The sequence below is a fragment of the Pleuronectes platessa genome, chromosome 2 (assembly GCF_947347685.1).
Source record: "Pleuronectes platessa chromosome 2, fPlePla1.1, whole genome shotgun sequence".
In the NCBI taxonomy this organism is placed as follows: domain Eukaryota; kingdom Metazoa; phylum Chordata; class Actinopteri; order Pleuronectiformes; family Pleuronectidae; genus Pleuronectes; species Pleuronectes platessa.
Genome location: NC_070627.1, coordinates 25,628,742 through 25,648,420, shown reverse-complemented (window position 1 = coordinate 25,648,420; position 19,679 = coordinate 25,628,742). Strand labels below are relative to the sequence as shown.

The 19,679-nt window shown below is 41.6% G+C and overlaps 1 protein-coding gene across 1 annotated transcript; it reads left to right on the top strand.

Annotated features, from left to right (window-relative positions):
* The first annotated feature begins 299 nt into the window (after positions 1-299).
* On the top strand, positions 300-19,447 carry LOC128460089 (carbohydrate sulfotransferase 11). Its single transcript, XM_053445128.1, has 3 exons — positions 300-643; positions 12,393-12,472; positions 17,971-19,447. Exons 1-3 carry the CDS (start codon positions 550-552, stop codon positions 18,814-18,816), a joined length of 1,020 nt encoding a protein of 339 aa, XP_053301103.1. The 5' UTR covers positions 300-549; the 3' UTR covers positions 18,817-19,447.
* Positions 19,448-19,679: the final 232 nt, after the last annotated feature.

The following is a 19,679-nucleotide window of genomic DNA, read 5'->3' as shown; positions in this document are numbered from 1 at the left end:
TCCTGGGGTCGACTTGTTAATCTGCTGGGGTCCTGCCAATGAGTGAAAAACTCAGCAAGAAAGATTCTCACGGTTTCTATTCGGACTGGCGAATGAAGGCGAACACAGTGTGTGGGTTTTATTTTGAAAGCTCTTAACGGAAAGGTGAAAGCAGTGATGTGGCTGCAGCCCAGCACATCGGGTGCAGACTCAGATCCGTGTGGAGAGAAAGGGTTAAACCAGGGAACCAACCGCGGGCTGTGCCACACAAATCCCCCTTTACACACACAGAGCGGCGGCCTGAGCTCGGTCCACCGCTCCGTGCTCACAGCCGCCACAGCCCGCCGCCCGGCTCCTCTGCTCCCCCGCTGCTGCGCCTCCCGGAGCGGACTATGTCAGGATGTACTGGGGGCTGAGGAGCACCAGAGGTCAGAGAGCCGGATCCATGCTCCTGTCCGTCATCAAGTAGACACCAGCGGACCACCGCCAGAGCCCGAAACAGCCCCCTCCTCCGCGCATGATCCCCGGCAGGACTCGGCTCGGGTCCTCGGTCGCTTCCAGAACCTCAGGATGAGGAAGCCTAAAGTCATCCGCATGGTGTTCGCCCTGTCTCTGGGTTGTTTCATCATGGTCGTCGTCTACTTCAACAGCAACCTCAAGACAGGTGAGCACGTTATTATCGATATATGTATTTTTTATATTATATATTTCATCTCAACCCCCCCCCCCCCCCCCTTTATGTCCAATTGTCTCCCTAACTAGTCTAAAAACCCCAAAGACACAATTATTAATAAACAAACAAAGACAATTAACTCAGCATGATTTATTCCGTCACTATATCATCTCATCTAAGAACTGGTCTCATCTAAGAACACCAATAATTCAATGAAGTACAAGATAATTTATTAAAGAGATCCAAATTAATTGTGTTAATAGAACCTTAACATAATAGAACCACACAAAGCCTATTATATTATTCTTCAATAGTGAATATGTTACAATTTATTGAAAATGTATCAACAGTTCATCCATGCTCTTCTGTTATATGTCCCATTAACATATGTACAAAATAAGATGTTGAATCCCAAAAGAGCTTTGAAGTAATAAAAAAAAAAAAGTTATATAGAATAGAACATTATTATATATGAAAAGATAAGATTAGTCCTTTATTAGCCCCGCTCCGGCGAAATTTACCCTCACAGCAACGAAAGAAATTGTGAAATCCAAACTCCACATGTTGTTTGGTCTCAGAGTTCACACTGCAGAAGATCAGCTGGTCACATCCTGGTTGGGTTCATGTTCCATCTCCCTGTCCTAATGATCACAACCATTCATGCTGTCCGCTGGCATTACTGGGAGATATGGTGATAATCCAGCTCAGTCATCACTATGTGCATGAGTGGAGGAAAAGATGTGCAGTGGAAGTGATTGAGCCTTTCTTTACACTGTGTCACTGTCCTCCCTCCGTGCCACCATGCTCATCCCTCTCTCCTCTACCACCCTCTGTGAGGGCCTCAGATCTTGGTGGAGGAACACTTTGATTAGCACACTGTTTAGCTGTAGGGTTTCCTCTGCTACGTGGAGGGAGGCTGGGAGAAGTTGCAGCTGTGCTGGAAGCTGGTCGGCCCTCACCCAGATCTCTTTCCACCTCTTCCTGGTCCCTGCCACATACAATGGCCTCATTCAGACATGCCCAGCTCGATCGTGAGCCAAGGGAGCATATATGGTGCATACTGTGAGGAGGGTTTTTAGAGAGAGAGAGGGGTCAGTCAGCTCTGGATGTGTGTGATGTGTGACACAGGGAGAAGACTGTCCAGAGTCGTAGGGTATAAAAGACCAGCAGGAGAATTTCAAACTAATGTTCGAGGGTTAAAGAGAAAACCTTGAATCCCTTGACTGGTGGGACACGGTTCATGTCCACCTTGTTTGGTTGTCGGTTAATGTTTCATTGAGCTGCTTGTGTGTTTGTCCTGAAATTCAGATCACACAACTGCAAGTGTGAGGTTTGAGAGATTAATGTGACGATGACTGTGTTGCATTCAGTCACTTTGAGCTCCCTGATGCTGAACATGCTGGCTTACTGGTATTGTGCCTCTTTTACACCAATACTCAGATTACAGATTATACACAGTTTTTTATTCCAAAGTGGGGAAACATGTTAAAAAAGCAGACTGACTCTTTTCGCATTTCCAGTAGGGGACTGTGCCTTTCTGTTTTCTTTTACCCCATGGCGCCAGAAAATGAGAAGCTCCCTCACCTCACTGTCTCGCCAGTGTTGCATCCTGCAAGATGTGTAGAAAAAAATTGCTGTTGTTCACAAGATGTAAAAAATGATACACAAACGTTCGAAGCTATCTATGCACCAACACCTGAATGTTCAACGTTTTTTTTTTTACCATTGGAAAGTTTGAGTCCAACTCAAGGCCGGCTGCAGCCATTTTGGTGCCCGAGGTAAGATAATGATCCGGCGCCCCTCCACCCCATGTTGATTTTGAGAATGTGTGATGAATTGAAGGATGCGCGTGGAATATGCTGTCACAAAGCGAGAGACAGGATGTTTGTCTGAGCTCGTGAAAAGTTTATTTTTTAGACATGGGTGGCTGTGGCTGAGGGGTAGAGTGGTCGTCCTCCAACCTGAAGATCGGCGGTTCAATTCCCAGTCTGAACCATCTGCATGCCGAAGTGTCCTTGGGCAAGTTGCTGAACCCCGAATGGGCCCCCCTAGAATAACAAAAGTATTGCAAGTTGATGCACTGTATGAATGTGTGTGTGAATGGGTGAATGTGAAACTGTAATGTAAAGCACTTGGAGTGGTCATCAAGACTAGAAAAGCGCATATAAATACAAAACCATTTACCATTTACCATTACATGACTCTCACAGTACAGACATTCTACAAACATATGATCTTATAGAATATGGTCAATTGCTGTAGATCAAATATATCAGACAGTGTATGTAGTAATTCACATAAATTTTAACTAAAACACCTTTCTAAAATATTTAGCCAACACCCTCTTAGATATTAGGAAACCCCAGGGACTTATATTGCTGCAGCACATTTAGCTGATTATAATTACATCTCTTTACTCTGACACGTTTCTGAACGCAGTTTTCATCCAAATCCCTGCATCATCCTCCAGGAAAAAATTCCTGGATCCTTTGTCCGAATTTACACCAAAATTTAAAAGATTATTTCCTGGCCCCTGTCCCGTCATTCCACCTCATTTGGTGTAAATCTGTTTAGTGGTTTTTGCACAATCCTGCTGACAAATGAACGAACTGATGAGCAGACAGACTTTGGTGGAGGAAATAATTTGAGTTACTGATACGTCTCTGCAGCTGAATCAATGTTTGCCAGTGATTCACAATTGTGCATCAAACAGTCTCCATTACAACAACACCACATTCAGTGTGCAGTGGTGTGCAGCGTCGACTGACAGCTCAGTTGGTGCAGTATGTGTGCCATCATTATTGAAACGCTTCTTTATCGATAATGTTGTCACTGTAACCGTGATTAATAAAACAACGTGAGTGGCACCTCCCTGACCTGCTGTGTCCTTGGCCACCGCCTGTGTCCCCGACATGATGAGCTGGCCCTGCTTCAACAGAGCACTTTCTCATGTTATTTGTTACACCTCTCCTTTTGAAGGGTTGATGTTGGGGCTCAGGCCATGGTGCGGGTTGTCCACTAACCAGAATGTCCGCGGTTCGACCCCAGTCTTCCCATTCCACGTGCCGAAGTGACCTTGGGCAAGATGCTGCACCCCGAATTGCCCCTGAGGCTGTGCTGGCAGTGTGTGAATGATCTATGATAGAGAAAGTGCGGCACAAAGATGCACTGTATGAATGTGTTGGTGAATGGCAAAAACTGTACAGTAAAGATCTTCGAGTGGTCAAGATTAGAAAACCGTTATACAGATACAGACCATTTATCTTACAGACATGTAGGATTCATTTCTGGTGACGTGCTTCAAAGCGGCACAGGGTATGTGATCATATGCATATTGGAAATAAGGTTATGTAACATGTAAGAGGATTTAAGAAGTAACCTTTTATTTTATTGTTGTGTAGCTTGAATGCACATGGAAGGTGTCTCATGTTTCGGGCATTAAACCTTCCTGTCAGCTTTAAATGACTTGAAATTGGTTTCAGATATGCAGCCTGTCAGTCCTATTTGCATTTAGAGCACCTGCATGCTCCCTCTCTTGCTTCATCTGGGTTAAAGTTCATATTGGTTTTAAAAAGGCTAAATAAAGCTGCGAGAGAGCAGCCACATTACAAAGGAATTTACAGCCAAGTCAGCTGTAGTGTTTAATAGTTTTTCAGGTTTTCTTTTGCTCCCACAGCACTACATAAATTTAGTATAATTACATGGATACAGTGGGTTTACTGCACAGTCGTGTATGCTGGGCTATCCCAGACACAGGAGATTTGAACTGGTAGTTCTCCAGATAATGAGACGTTTCCTTCAACCTTATTACAAGAAAACGCAAAAATGTTCTTTTGTCACTTATTTTCCTGAAATGACATGATTTTTTACTCAGCCCCGTAGAAGTTACTCATTAAAATGGGTATTTCTTGTGGTGTGTGATGTCCTGCCTAGAAGGGCAGCTGTGGTTTCTCCATAAGGTTTACAGAAACTGAAGCGGAGGGAAGGAAATGGATGAATGAATGGTGCAGCATAGTCTGACATGTGTTGTTATGTTTTATAGCATTGTCAGGATCTTCTCCAATACTGCTGGGAATGAAACCCAGGAGTATAATGTATGTGTCACCAGTAAAATGAATAAAATCCGATTTGAGTTCATGGTTATCTGGAAGCAAGTTCAAGCCAGTGAATGACAAGCTAAATATGTCTGTGCTGTTTGGGCTTTGGGGCAATTGTGATCATCTGTGTATTGCTAAGGCATCCATTCCCTAGTCATACCTGCCTTGTCTGGGCTTGACTGGAGGCCACAAGATTCATAAAAAGAACTGTTCAGCACTTCATCTTCATTGGAACACTTGTGGTGTCAGTGGAAAGAGCTCAGCCCATCAGCTGAAAAGGGGCTGTCCACAAAGAAAAGATGAAGACTGGATGTGGATGTTACATTTATCCAATTAAAAACAAAACAAACCCCACACAAAGGAACAGTCTGTGACCTGATGAAATCATATGCTGCGAAGTAAAAAAAAAAAAAACTTTTCCCCTCTAGCAGCATATCAGATGCTCAGTTATCTGAGGGGATCTAATTGGGGGGCAGGGTAGCGCCACTTTCCCAACCTCCTCCAATCAGCTGCATATTCATAGCAAAGAGCAGCAGGAGCCAATAATTCTGCTAGTATAAAGAATCATGTGCCCATTATCTGCCCTATCCTCAAGGATTTGTCTTTAGCTGTTAATATTGCTCAAACCCCCCCTCGACAAAATGTCTTTTCTACTAAAGTCCAAGTGCTGCCATGTGGGAGCAAACTGGTCAGGCTAACATCACTTGGTTTTCTGATGAATCTAGGGTTGGTTATCGTGCTAAATTGATACTTTTAAAACAATACTGGTGCCGAAAGGGTGCAAGAACACTTGGGTCATGCTACCATTCAAACACGCAGTATCCTACCTGATCTACAGGACTGCCAGTCAGGGATTTTACCGTTCGGAGGTAAGCAAGCTCTCTGCCCAGTGCAAAACTGCAGGACTTGTTCCTGCGTAACATTTGTTTAGCTTGCTTAACTAGGAAGCTAATTTACTAGTTTAGTTTGCTAACTAGAAAGCTAAACACAGCATGGCGGCCCATGACTCAGGCAGCCCCTTCAGCGAGGTAGCTGTCACTGCTGTTTCAGGGCTTAGTCATCTCAGTCCCTCTGCATAAGTGGATAGCAACTGAAAAGCAACTGGGGGTTATTTGTATAACCAGTGTTCCCTAAGGGAGAACAACACAGCCCCTCACCTGCTAAGGGCTGCATGAAGTGCTGGGTAGATAAAGGACATGAGACTGAGGCATCTCTGGAAGGGTCGGGCCCCTGTGCCTGCAAAAGTCTCATTGGCCGTGATGGACTTGTTAGAATAAATTCTGCCGGTTGGTCTCACAAGGACACAATCCCCGTTCTAATAATATTTACCTCCCTTTCCCCCCTCTGGGAGTATTGGTCATACACATTAGCCCTAGGATTTCATTGAACAAAAACAGAGTTGTGAAAATGGACTTGCTTGTCCTGGCTGGAACAGAGAGCTAAGCCAGATTCTGGAGCATTTGCAGCAGTGTGGCAGGCAATCAACTCTCCAGTTAAAGATTTTAACACTGGAGGGGATCCAGAGGAGCAGAGTACACATCTTTGGACACCAGCTCATCCAACAGCTGCATATGTCAGTACTCAATATTTGACTTTACTACGTATTTTTAACTTTTCACCCTTTGCAGAGTGATATTGACGGAAGTTGCAACTGCATTCCAAAATTATCCAACCAACACATCAGTGAGCACACTAATGTGTGTTACCACATATGCACACCAGACCTCTGTCTTATGAACATGATCAAACTCATCTCACTTGCATGCATTTATCATACTACACCACCCACATGCCGCCGCTTTTGCACTAACACCCCTTAGACACACATTTGTGGCCTCAAAGGATTAGGCTTTCCCTTGTACAGTGTGTCTCTTAGTGAAGCTGCTCTCTGGCATGAGAGGCCAAGGAGGCAGGGAGGGGGCCCCACTTTTCCCAGTGGGACCTAAACACAGTGCTCCGTTTATGGCCTGGACGGGAGGAACACACATCAGCCCTTCTATTTTTTGCATTTTTTAAGGCCTCAGTTCTGTAAGAGCAGAGAGGAATGCTGCAAAGTTTGGGGTCTAGACAGGGTTAAACCAACAGGACCACTGCTTTCTTTGAATAGTCCTTAGGTGGGGTTGGTGAATCTCCTCAGTGGACGAATTTGAGCTAACAACTGAGACAGTGTTGCATAGAACAGCATATATGGTATGAGACAATATAACTTGAGAAGTTACCTGTCTCTTTGTAGCACCTGCTGTGGCTTTTGGAAACACGGCATTCTCCCTGTGGCCAAATATAGGCCGGTCTTTTTTGTCCAACCTCTGTTTCCCCTGATATCCTGCAGTGCAGCTTTTACAATTTATCAAGTTCTTTTTTCAGTACTTTAGGAAAACTGTAGATTGCTAATGTTCTCACTTGCCGAGTGATGCTACCTTTACAAGGGAGTGATGACACACAATGCACCTTTTCAGCTTGTTGCTGAAACACTGGTATTTGTCAGTTCCTAACTCATTTCAGACGTTAATAATTTTTTACCTGGGGTGGGGTGGCTTTGGGAGTGGTCCTGTTGGAAATGTGTTACTGACTTGCTGGTAATTTCCATATGGAAGTGGTAATGTGTTTAGAAAACAGGTTCAATAACTCAGTGTTCTGTAGCTCCCCTCACCTTGGTAACTGGAGGCAGAGGACAAAGCCTCTCTTTGGCAGCAGCATCCGGCAGCATCTCTGACTCCTCGTGCTTTAATAAGGCATCATTTGGCTCCTTGGCAGTGGTCAATGTGCTGATTAAGAGAATTATGCATTTTCTGGCAGAATTAACCATAATTACATGACTTGTTCTTTGTGCTGTTGGACAGAAAATGGTCAAGATGTCATTTGTTATCATAATACAAATGACATCTTGCCATCTTTACAATGTCTATTATCGATTTAATTGTTGGTTGTTGTTTGTCAATGACATGAAGACCCCTGAGGAATGATACCATGGTTTTGGCCAGTTCACATGAACTCAAGAAGCAACATTATCATTTATCACATATCAATTTGGTATTCTTTACCTGAGACCTTTGGATTTTATGAAAGCTCAGAGTTCACTGGTTCTTCTACAGATTAAACTTTATAGTTTATTTTATAATATGTCTGAGGAAAATGTTTATATTCCCACTGGCCTCACCTCTTCCCTCTGTTTTAATGCCTTTTCATTTCCTCCATCGAAATACCAACCTGCTGGTTTGCTGAATTTGAACTCCTGTGACATCTATGTGGGGACAGTGATGTTAATTTTAGCATCCATGTGCCGTTGCCTAACCTAGAGATAACAAGTCCAATTTGAGGGCATCAAGTGTCTACCTTTGAGGGAACGGAGACTCAGTGTCCCAACAAAGAGGACTAGTTAGAAGTCATCAGACAGATCTGATGGTAGAGATACATCTTCTCAACACACTTGATTGTATATTGTCCAGTTAGGGAATCAGCCAAGCTAAAGTCAGAGCAGGGATGCTGCTTTTAGTGCCATGTGTCTCCGTGCCATAAAAAACTCGCCTTTTAACATTATTGACCATAAATTCATGTCGTCTGGACTCAGCCAGATGGAATGTGACAGTGTCCATGCAGCTACTGAGACCAGCAGAAAGAATGCGCCTGTGTACAGTCCAGAGGGGCACCACAGCCTCGTAAAGACTACAAGGAAGAGCATGCCATACCAGGGGACTGAACTTAGTCAGAGTTGTTTTTTTTGGCTTTGTTGCAGTTGCTCAACACACAGTTAGGAAAGAGGAATCGGTGAAGTCACAAAACACATGATGTGAAAGAAAACCGAAGACAGGAGGGATAAATAACTTGTTGGGAGAAAATCAAATGGCTGTGCTCCATGAAAGATGATCCAAAAGGTATTCAGTTAAAATATGAATTGTCTGACAAAGCACTATGTCAGGGAGTGGAACACGTGTCCAACTGGGTGTACTGTAGTTTAAGATCTTGAACTCGCACTGTGTACAAAGGGCAGTATCCCTCTCTCCTGGACTTGTACCAGGCTTTACAGGTCAGCCAGTCCCAGCAGGGATACCGTCTCATTCCCAAATCCATCAGAAACTTTCATGCCCTCCATCAAATAAATGTATATTCTCAACATGCAGTGGCCTCCTCAATATTCTGAATGTTGTGAAATCTCCTCCGCAGGGTATTAAGGGTGTAAAATTGTAATATCTTTTAGGCCGTAAAAAGTTCGAAATACATCAAAATATTATATGTCCTAAATACGTTTAAGTAGGTCTACATGATGCTAATGTTCATTTAACACTGCTTCTGTCGAGGTGTCATTTTTTTTTGAGCAATATTTTGGCAACATGCATTGTGTTGTAGTGTGTCTGTGTGTGGTAGTTCTTTCTCAACGATACAGATATTTGCATGCTGTACAGACCTCAAACAAGACCAAGATGGAGCTGATAACTGTCAGACTATTTCACACTTGACCATGGGAATGATTTTGGTAACCTACCGTCTCTGTCTGTAGTTTGAGACATGACTTGGCGTTGTAGCCTCACCCGATGCTTCCACTGTAGTGAAGTGAGTTATTCGGTGTCTCTAATACTCCGTTTTATCAGCCATAGTGGACATAGTCTTACATTTCATTCATTTTGGTCGTAAAGTCTCAAATGTAACTTGTTGAAACCTATGGAAAACCAAATTAAGCATTCAATTAAACATATTTTTTGTATTATTATAAAAGACATCTGTAATGTCCGCTCAGTTGCTAATCTGGCCAAAGGGTTTTATGTGATATTTTATTTGATTACAGTGGATTGTTGTTTCTTCTAAACTCAGTTATGTAATGCTTTTTTCATATTGTCACCAGATGCACCCACGTTCTATAGCTTTGAAAGATTATAAAATGGGACACATGTGACATTGATTTGGAAATGTAGAAAATATATTTTTAATAATTGATAAAATATTGCTGATTCAGCCCTGTGCATAAAATGTTTTAAAATAATGTTTTGAAAGGAAAAAGTTGGAAAGCAGGACATGAATTCAGATCAAACTATAATCAGTTTTTTCTTTGTTCTTCCTGTAAAGTTGAAAACATGTCACTGTGTTAGATCAGGAGCCATTTCTCCAATCTGTTTTATTTCAACATCAGAATATATTATCAATAGTTGATCGATCACCTCAACAATTCACTGATATGATCTTTGATAACTCTGTAAACAATTTATTTCATATACTGTATCTCATATACTGAGTTACTGGTAATAACCACACATTCTCTACTGTACATGTCTTGTTGGCTGTCCCCACCATTAGTGTGTCAGTGGGTTTACAGCCCATAAGCTGCTTGGCTGTCCATGGCTGTCCACTGACCATGACTGCCCTGGTCACACCACAGTTAGGAGAGGGAGATGCGTGCACGCACACACACACACACACACACACGCACACGCAAACGCAAGCACGCACGCAAACACACACGGAAACATGGTTCCCTTTTTAAAGGCTTTTTCTGAAATAAAAGTATTTGTACATGCAGTTTTTCAAAATGAAGATAAGAAAATATTTTCAGGTGATCTTCAGTTAAAACTTTTCTTGTGTTGAATTATTTGAATTTTTCAGCATTTTGTGGCAGCAGGCCAAGTGTGTTTAAATAATTAGTGACTTCAGAGATTATTTAATATGTTAAATCCTTTCAACATTAACAAGTTGTTGATGAGCTTCAGATTTAGTTACGTTCAGTCTGAACTTGACTGACTAAACGGATTCCCCTGCATTCTTAGGCTAAGCCAACATGCTCTTAGCTTGTACAATATTTAGTTGTATTAACGTTTTTTTAATTGTCTTTATATTTTATTCATTCTTTGTAAGTATAATGTTAAGTAACACACAAATATACACTCTTACATAATTTTCAAATGCCGTACTGTAAAAATGTGAGTGTTATCTCAAATTTTAAAAGCAGCTGTACACCTATGGAAGGTTACAGCTGTAACAACACATCATGCTGTGTGCGTTGATTTGACTTCACACATCTGGCTGACATTGTCATATGTGAAAATACGGACAATCTTTTTTTAACATAAACAAACAGAGCTCGTGTGGAGAGGGTCAATGTCTGTTATATTTGAAAGACTTGTGACTCTGAGACCCGTCAGTTCTCTGGTAAGTTGCTTCAGACATGTGATGAACTGCGTAGAGTGCCACACTTTGTCCGGAATCGCTTTATGTGTGAACACAAATGTGTGAGTGAGAGAGAGTGAGAGATCCCGAACTTTCTGCAGACTTTCTGTGACTGGCTCCCTCGTATAAAGTCCACAGAAAGTCCAGAGGAGCCGATGTGAGGACACAGCAGGAGATCCTCTGCACGATTCCCTGCGAGGGAGTGGATGTGTTGATGATGCAGATAAAGATATCAGGAGAGCTTTAGGTGATAAGAGCCGACGTCCTGCCTCTGTCTGCTGCACCACCCGACAGTTGAATCCTCCAGAAACGTCTGTGTTGTTGTGAACTCATCTGAGCAGTGAACCTCTTGCTGCGTTGTGACAGGAAATTCTCTGGTCAGACTGACGGCTTCAAAATGTGCAGCACATGCAGCATGTGTTCGAGAGCATTTGCAAAATATCAGAGAAGTGATCAATTGAAGTAGCAGCTCATAGTTTGTCACTAATGCAGTCATAATCACACATATATTTGTATTAAATATAAATCTACAATAATCAGTGGACAGCCTCGTTTACCTTTCTTAATTTAGCTTAGTATATCTTAACTTAGAAAAGCATATTGACTTACTGTTCCTTGACAAGAAACTCTATCTTTCTATCAACAATGAATTGTTGTTTTGACACAGAGTTATCATCACTGCAAACAATAGTTCTAACTTTGTTTCTGGATATAACCAGACTCAAGGTCCTTTTCTTTCTCTCTCTGCTGCTCTTCAACCCACACGGTCTGACAAAAGTAACTCCTTAAATATAGAAAATTGTATGTTCATACTGCCAAAAACTGCTTTGCCTACCGTCACTGTAATAAGAAAGCAAGCAAATTCACATTACTGTTGCCATCCAACATTTTTAAGTTTGAACAGTTCTTTATAAATCTTTATAATAAGTGTTAAAAGTGATCAACTTTCCATCATCAGATTCTAAATGAACAAAAGTTTAAGTCAGTATGTTTTCATGTCAGTTGGATTTCAGCCTTGGCTATGGAGGTAGATTAGTAGCAGTAGTAGTAGTAAAGTAGATTTCATTAAATAGGTCAAATTAAATTGAAATTTTTATTGAATTCATATTAAAGGCCATGAAGTAGTTTAAAACAAATAAAATATTTATTTATATGTTGGATTTGTTTTAATTCAGATGATTTAAATCTTTATCTGCATCTACAGAGCAATGAAGTAGCATAACCTGCACATACTGTTTCCATATCCATATGTCTTACGATTATATTTTTGATGTTCTTCTTTATGGAGCATGATAGTTGAATAGTTTTTAAAGCCATCTCTCATATAAAGGTAGATACTGAAAATATGACCTCAGGGAAAGTAAATATGAACAATTCAGTTTTTTTTCAACCATAAAACGGTATTTTGTGTGATAGTCAATGCAGTCAGTTTGTGCTCACGTTAAAAAATATTAGTCTTTTTTAACCTTTAACTGTTTGTCTCTCCTCAGCCTCAGAGCAGGTCGGTGAGAGAAGCAGTGGGCAGAAGTCGAGAAGAAGTCCTCTACAGACACTGTACGATGGTGACCAGGTCAGTCCTCTCTATCTCTCCTGTGACTCCTTGGAAACACAATGTAGAAAGGGCTGCTATCGGCCGCCAGCTCTAAAAACTCCTCCCCTTCTTCTTCTTACTTGTTACTGTTTTTAAACCCATATGCTATGTTTTGTTCGTACTTGTTTGGAAAATAAGTACAGTAATGTCACTCCATGACACATGTTGAATATTTATATGAAAGTACAGTATTTATCCAGACTTATTCTTGCATTTTCTGGGCAAACATTCCCATATTTCTGACGACATACTCAATGTAAACTCTGATTAGTATATTCAGACAAGTCGTTTGGGCAAGTGATACGATGGATGGACAATAATGATGCCACTGAAGCCAGGTATGTTAGGATGGTGGAGGAAAAGGCCAAATCAATGACTGGCAGACAGTATTAACCACAAGAGAGTGTGGCCAAAAGTAAAACTAAATAATGTGACCATCAGATTTTTAGCATCAGTAACTATATAAGAAAAGTCTATTTAGGTTGGCTAGAGATTGGATTATAAAGGTTTTGCCACTCAGGACAATTTCTGTCTGAAGAGGATACTGTAATAATAGTAAGTAATAGTCAAACAATAGATTATCCTGTGAACCATCGCTGTGCTTAAGTATATCCTTACAGAGCCTCTATAGCTTTACTGGAGACTCTTCCTCAGCCAGATTCTATGAAGCTCATTATCAGCTGCTGGGCTGCGTCCGTCTGATACTGCCCTATACTCTCCCTCTGCCAGTGAAGGACAGCTCCCATTCTGAGGTTGGATTTGTATGAGATCCCTAAGAAAAGAAAGAAATTATATATATATATCGCACAGCTTTTTTCTCTGTGACTCTTGTAAACTTGTCTGAGCTGCGACCTTCTTTTTAGAGGCAGAGAATATCCCCTGGAGAACTGGGAGTTGCTATTAGTGCGACCTCAGCAAGTCCACTGGGACACTTAATCATCCTCTGTTAACATGTCACCTCTTACTCTTTGCACAGTCCTTCTTTAAATACATGTGCAGTGAGGAGAGAGGCACACACTGACGACACTGACAACCCACAAACTGAGGCTCCAGCCTGCTGCGTTGGCTTAGTAAATACTGCACATGTGTTTGGGAATAAAATGATTTGCGTCCTTTTTCAGGTGCAAAAAACCTGCGTCAAATCTAGTACATCTGGTCCTTGTTTTGTTTTTTTAAATCAAGCTGAAATGACTGAATGCTCAGCCCGCAGGTTTGAACCCGTGTAGGAGTAAGCAGTGGAATGGAAGAGGAAGGATAAAGGTGAATTTCAGCATCTGTTTGGCACCGGCACCTCATGGAGTTATCTCTGTTGAACCACAAAGACAGTAACTCTTTCTCGGAGCGACTAAGTGGCTGGTACACAAATCACTCCTGACCGCTGTGATGTCTTGATCCCTCTGATATTTCTCATGTTGTGCTTCTTTGATGTTGCTCTATCCAGCAGAGGAAAAAAAAGGTCAGACATCTTTGTTGAATTACACCGGTGACATTTATTGAAGATTATTCATGGGTCTGAGTGCGCGGAGCATCGGACTGCAGACCACTATCAGCTCAGCAACCTCCGAGCTTTTTTGGCAAATTTTATGGAGTTCATATAATAAGAAGCTGAACATGTATAAAACCCCTGCTTTCTCCAGATTAACAAGCGACTTCACTTTTCCTCAAAGTTTACAGCCCATTTATATTATAGGCTGTAAACAATTCTGTTAATGTAACTCATTTTATCTCTTTTGTGCAACTAGTAAAAATAATAATGATAATGATGATGATAATGATAATGATAATAATAATACATACAGAGGAGCCAAAAATCCCTGTTGGTTTGGAGTTCACTGTTAAGATCTGACTTGAGTTGGAAAAATATTTTGTAATTCAATTTAATCTATAGGGGAGAAGTATATTGTGAATACATTTGAGTGAGGACAACCTGTGTAGTTCAAAAGTATCTAATTCTAAATTGATGGGAGTTTAATGAAATAGAATGCGTTTTATTTTCACTGTTTCTATTCCCTAAATTTATCATCTTTAATTTACTGAGATATATATTAAAAAAAAATTCACTTCTAAGTCCCCACTGTGTTATGGAACGAAATAAAATATAATACTGAGAGCACAAACACAACATGCCTTAAAAGCAGCGTTTCTGTACACAATTACTTTCGCGGTGAAGTTTATTTATTGCTTGTTTGAACGGGTTTTGCCAGTTGAAGACGATTTTCTCCGACAAACATCCCTGGGCGGGGCTCTGAATAGACACTTTATCTCTCTATAAATCCATGCAGCTCTTTTAATATTCATCCATGTGATTGTTAGCGCTGCACGTTGGAGGCACAATGATGAGATAGCAGCTCCGCGACAGCTGCCTCCAGTTAATTCTCCATGTGAGGAGAAGGAAGGTGGACATGCCAGAAAACAAACCAGCTCCAGAAGACATGGTTGGCTTTTAATTGCTTGTGCGATTTTCTTTGTTCCAAACCACTTAAACACTTCCCCAACAGGAGGAAGCTGCTCGGCCCTCAGGACGGGAACAGGCAGTGAATTGGATTAATTATAATGACTGTGATTTATTTATTTATATTCGCATATAATTGCCTTTGGTTCCTCTGCAAGGCTAATTGAGGAAATTGGAGGATAATGGATCTCAGACTGACAAAACAAATCCAGCTCCATCGACCATATAAGATGTTAAATTGTTATAGTGTTGTGAAGAGAAACTTGGACAGTGATTGGTTTCTTAAAGATCCACAGCTGAGTTGCCCAGACGCCCCAAATATATCTGAAAAAAAACATATTATGTAGGCCGTCACTCTAGAGGAACATACATCGACAGCAGAGAAGGAAATATGTATATTTAAAAAAGTAATTTGTTACATTTATCTGAATGTAATAATATTGAGAGTTTTTATTAAACTGATATAAGAGTTATAACTGGTTTTTTTTTTGCTATTTAGGGACAACTGAACAAACTGTAAACGCTGACATATCATCACATTATAAACCTAGAATGGAATTAATGCCTAACACAGGAAGTGGTAGGCATTAATGCATCAAACTTCCCTGGTGGTTTTGTTTTACTTTCACTCTGCCACCATAACTGTTATCTCAAACTCCTGAGGTTCCCTGTTGTCCGCCTACTGTTTATTGTTGGGCAGATGATAACAAGAGGGCTGTTGGAGATGTAACAAAGCACATTTTTGTTGCTGTACTTAAGCTAATTTCTCATGTGTCTGTACTGTGCTTAAGTAGATTTAGTTTTCGTAGCTTTTCACTTTTACTCCACTACTTATATCGGCAAATATCAATACTCTCTACTCTGTTATATTTTTACAATAAATTGCATTACCTGATCACATTGTTTTTTTTATTTTTATATAATTGACAAAGAGATGGGTATTGGTCCATTGATCCAGTCAGAGTGGGCAGGTAACATTAGAGCCCGCCTCCTGCAGCTGCATCACAGGTGAAGAAGAAACATCTGAAATGGATTCAGAAGAGGCCGAGACTCGGCCATTGATTAATATGACAACAAAGTGTCTTCAGAAGCATCATCTGCAGCGTTCTTTATCAATATAAAGAAGTTTGAATCGCTCTTGTATTAAACAGAATATACACAAATGGCAAGTAATATATTTAAAAGTACTTACTTACTTTTACTCTAAGAAGGTTATTGTTAATGCTTTTACTTGAGTACAATTTTGTCTATTTATTTGGACTTTAACCAACATAAAATGTTTTAATCAGCCTGCTGCTGAAAATTGAGGCTCTGAGCTGAGAATCAATGAACCAGTAGGTTTGTCGGTCATAGAATCTACACAATGAGCTGAAAGATGCTCATATGTGCTCTTGGGTTGCAGAGTTGTCTGGATATTCCCTGCAGGTTAATGATCCCTTACATAGTTTTTTTTATTTTTAGTGTGTGCTTTGAACGTTTCTGAAACAGAGGAGAAAGCATATGGCCCTGAAAAGCAAATACAGTAGCTACTGGTTAAAACCAGAATTGATCAATTTGGTTTCTTAGTGAATCTTGACTTCAATATATTAAGCCATGTGGGCAATTTGCATGTTTACCCAACACAACTAAGAAGACTCTGGTATTCTCCTTAAAAGACAAGTTTGTCTTGTGGTGCATCCTGGTGGCTATTTTAATCTCAGAAAAGTGTACAAATCTAGCACATGGCTCACATGAAGAGATTCAAGTCCGAGGTGGAAAGACGGCCTTGTACACATTTCTGCTGAGAGGAGAAGTTGAGTCCTAGCTTTTCTCTCCATGGCCAGTCTGTATGCTTGATGTCTGCCAGTAAACCCACAGCTCCATACATAGTGTCAGGCTCTGACTCAAACTGAGAGGCTCAGGGCTCGACCACTGCAGCCGCGAGCCAGCCTGATTAAATGAAAGCAGTGAATAAGACGTTTTTGCATTGAGGAGGCCAAGCTGAACTGGCTGACCCGTAATTTTATTAAGTCTGAATCCAGCAGTGGATGAACCATGGGATGGACTGTGATCAGGACCTCCAGAGGAGACGTATCTGAGAGTAGTTTCTCACACTCAGTGAACTTATAGGCGTTGGTCTTGGCTTTCTGCTCCAGTTGGCAAACTTATGTTATACATTCTGGTTTGTTTTTTCCTCTATGAGAGTGAAAGATGTTTTTCCTGGCAGCTGTTATTGTTCGAATGGCGTTCCGGAGGACAGGATGCTCTCGCTGTGCTCAGTCGACAGAAGCCTGCACTAATGTTGGTTCAGTGTTACCAGTCTCCACAGGTCCATCACCTCCAGTATTGGGCTGTCTGAAATAATCTGCCAAGGATTTTTGGGGCATTTAGCGTTTTTCCTTGTAATTCGAACTAAATATTACAAAGGAAGCGTCTGACTATTTGACTAGCCAGCTACGCATAGACTGCATTCATATATTAACCAACAGATGATGTCGGTGACATGTGTTGGTTGATTTCTCTATTTCTTTAACTGAGCTGGGCCTAATTCCCTGATGCTTAAACCCAGCAGGGGGTCAATGTAGGTCTGATCGGCCTGCTGGCACCCTGGCAAAGACCCTGGTCCTCTACAATAAAATGGTACCATTGCATGGGGATGTTGCAACGAATAATTCAAACTAGGCAAGATATACAAGTACTAAGTCATTTAGACAGAGTGAAACATGTGTAACCAAACCTATGCCACATAATTGAAACCACTTTACTCTGATGTCAAAATGTAAATCTATAGCTGCGGTTTAATCCACTTCATTTAATTCAGGATTCTAACTTGCGGTCAAATTTATGTATTTTATATGTTTGAACCCGTTTGCAGTTTCCCCAAACTCAGATGTATTTTTTTGTCAGTTCAACAGTCCTAAAGATTTTGCATTTCCAATGCACAGGTTTTTGTTAACGTTAAGGTTGTTACACATTTATCTTCTAGGTGTTCGCTTCATGTTTTATGATCCTTCCCCATTGTCCTTTCTTGTCCTTCTCCCTGCAGATTGAATCAGCGGTACAGGGAATCCATCATGGCCGGCGGGAGCTGTTAGAGGAAGGCTGCAGCTCCTACACCCGTAAACGCAGGGTCCTCATCCCGGAGGATCTGAAGCACATCATTGTTGATGACCAGCATGGCTTGCTTTACTGCTACGTGCCCAAAGTGGCCTGCACCAACTGGAAGCGGGTGCTCATGGTTCTGACAGGTGTGGCAGGGTCCCACAGAGATCCCCTGGCCATCCCTGCCAACGAGGCCCACGTGCCAGGAAACCTCCGCACCCTGTCGGAGTACTCCACCTCCCAGATTAACCAGCGCCTGCGCACCTACCTGAAGTTCGTCTTCGTCCGGGAGCCCTTCGAGCGGCTGGTGTCGGCCTACCGCAACAAATTCACACGGAGCTACAACACGGCTTTTCATAAACGATACGGCACAAAGATAGTGCGTCGGCACAGGCCAGACCCGCAGCCGGAGGCTCTGGAGAGAGGAAATGACGTCTCGTTCGAGGAGTTTGTGTATTATCTCGTGGACCCGGCCACCCAGAGGGAGGAGCCCTTCAATGAGCACTGGGAGCGTGTGCACTCGCTGTGCCACCCCTGCCTCATCCACTATGACGTGGTGGGGAAATACGAGACGCTGGAGCAGGACTCCCGCTACGTGCTGCAGCTGGCCGGGGTGGAGGACCAGGTCAGCTTCCCCACCTCGTCCAAGAGCACCAGGACTACAGGAGACATGGCGGCCCAGTTCTTCAAGAACATCAGCCCTTTTTACCAGAAGAAACTGTACAACCTCTTTCGTATGGACTTCCTGCTCTTCAACTACACAGTACCCGCCTACCTCAAGTTCAGATGAGGCTGGAGCGTCACTCGAACACAAGGTTCCACCGGAATGTGTGGAGCCTGTAAATGTACAGTTTGTTGTTGAGATTTAATCTCATCACTGACACTGTAAATACTGTTTTGGAAGAAAGAAGCACCATAAAAAGTGAGAGCTTATGTCACAAAAAGAACATCCAGCTGAAAAACTTGTGCAAGCAGAGGATCAGAGTAGGAGAGGACCTTCCATCACAAGAGGAACGTTTCTGCCTGATGAAGGCACATCTTTTTTACCATAAAGCTTGATTGAGTGGATGTTGCTCTGAGTCTCTGAATGTGTGAAACACCCTTCATATTTGGTTACATTTGACTTTACTTGTCTGCTGTTTCCAATGTGTAATTCACACAACAAATGTATAATATCTACAAGATGCAGTAACATTATGAAAGTATTAAAACCACACTTGAACAGTGAATGTCTCTGAACGTACGTGCCTTTAATTGCAGGTCTTATTTTGACTCCAGCAGACAACTTTTGTAACTGTGACTTTTTTGTGACTGTGATACTGTTTTTATTTATTGTTACTTGCGACTCTACAAAGTCCTCCAAACCAAAATAGATTATATGGTTCTCTCACGATTTCCAAATAAATGCATTTCAGCAAGAAGTTGCTCATTGCTTTGAATATTGTTCATTTTTATAAGTTTTGAAGGCAACCATCAATAACGGCAGTCATGACTTACATTTCATTTTATTTCAGTGACAAATCACGGCAGCAAAGACGTCTTCAAATTTGTTTTACAAATGTGATGGCACTACAAAGTCCAGTCAAGCTTGATGTCACTGTGAAAATAAGAATATCAACATCCTTAGATGCTATTTTTAGATCTCTACAAACA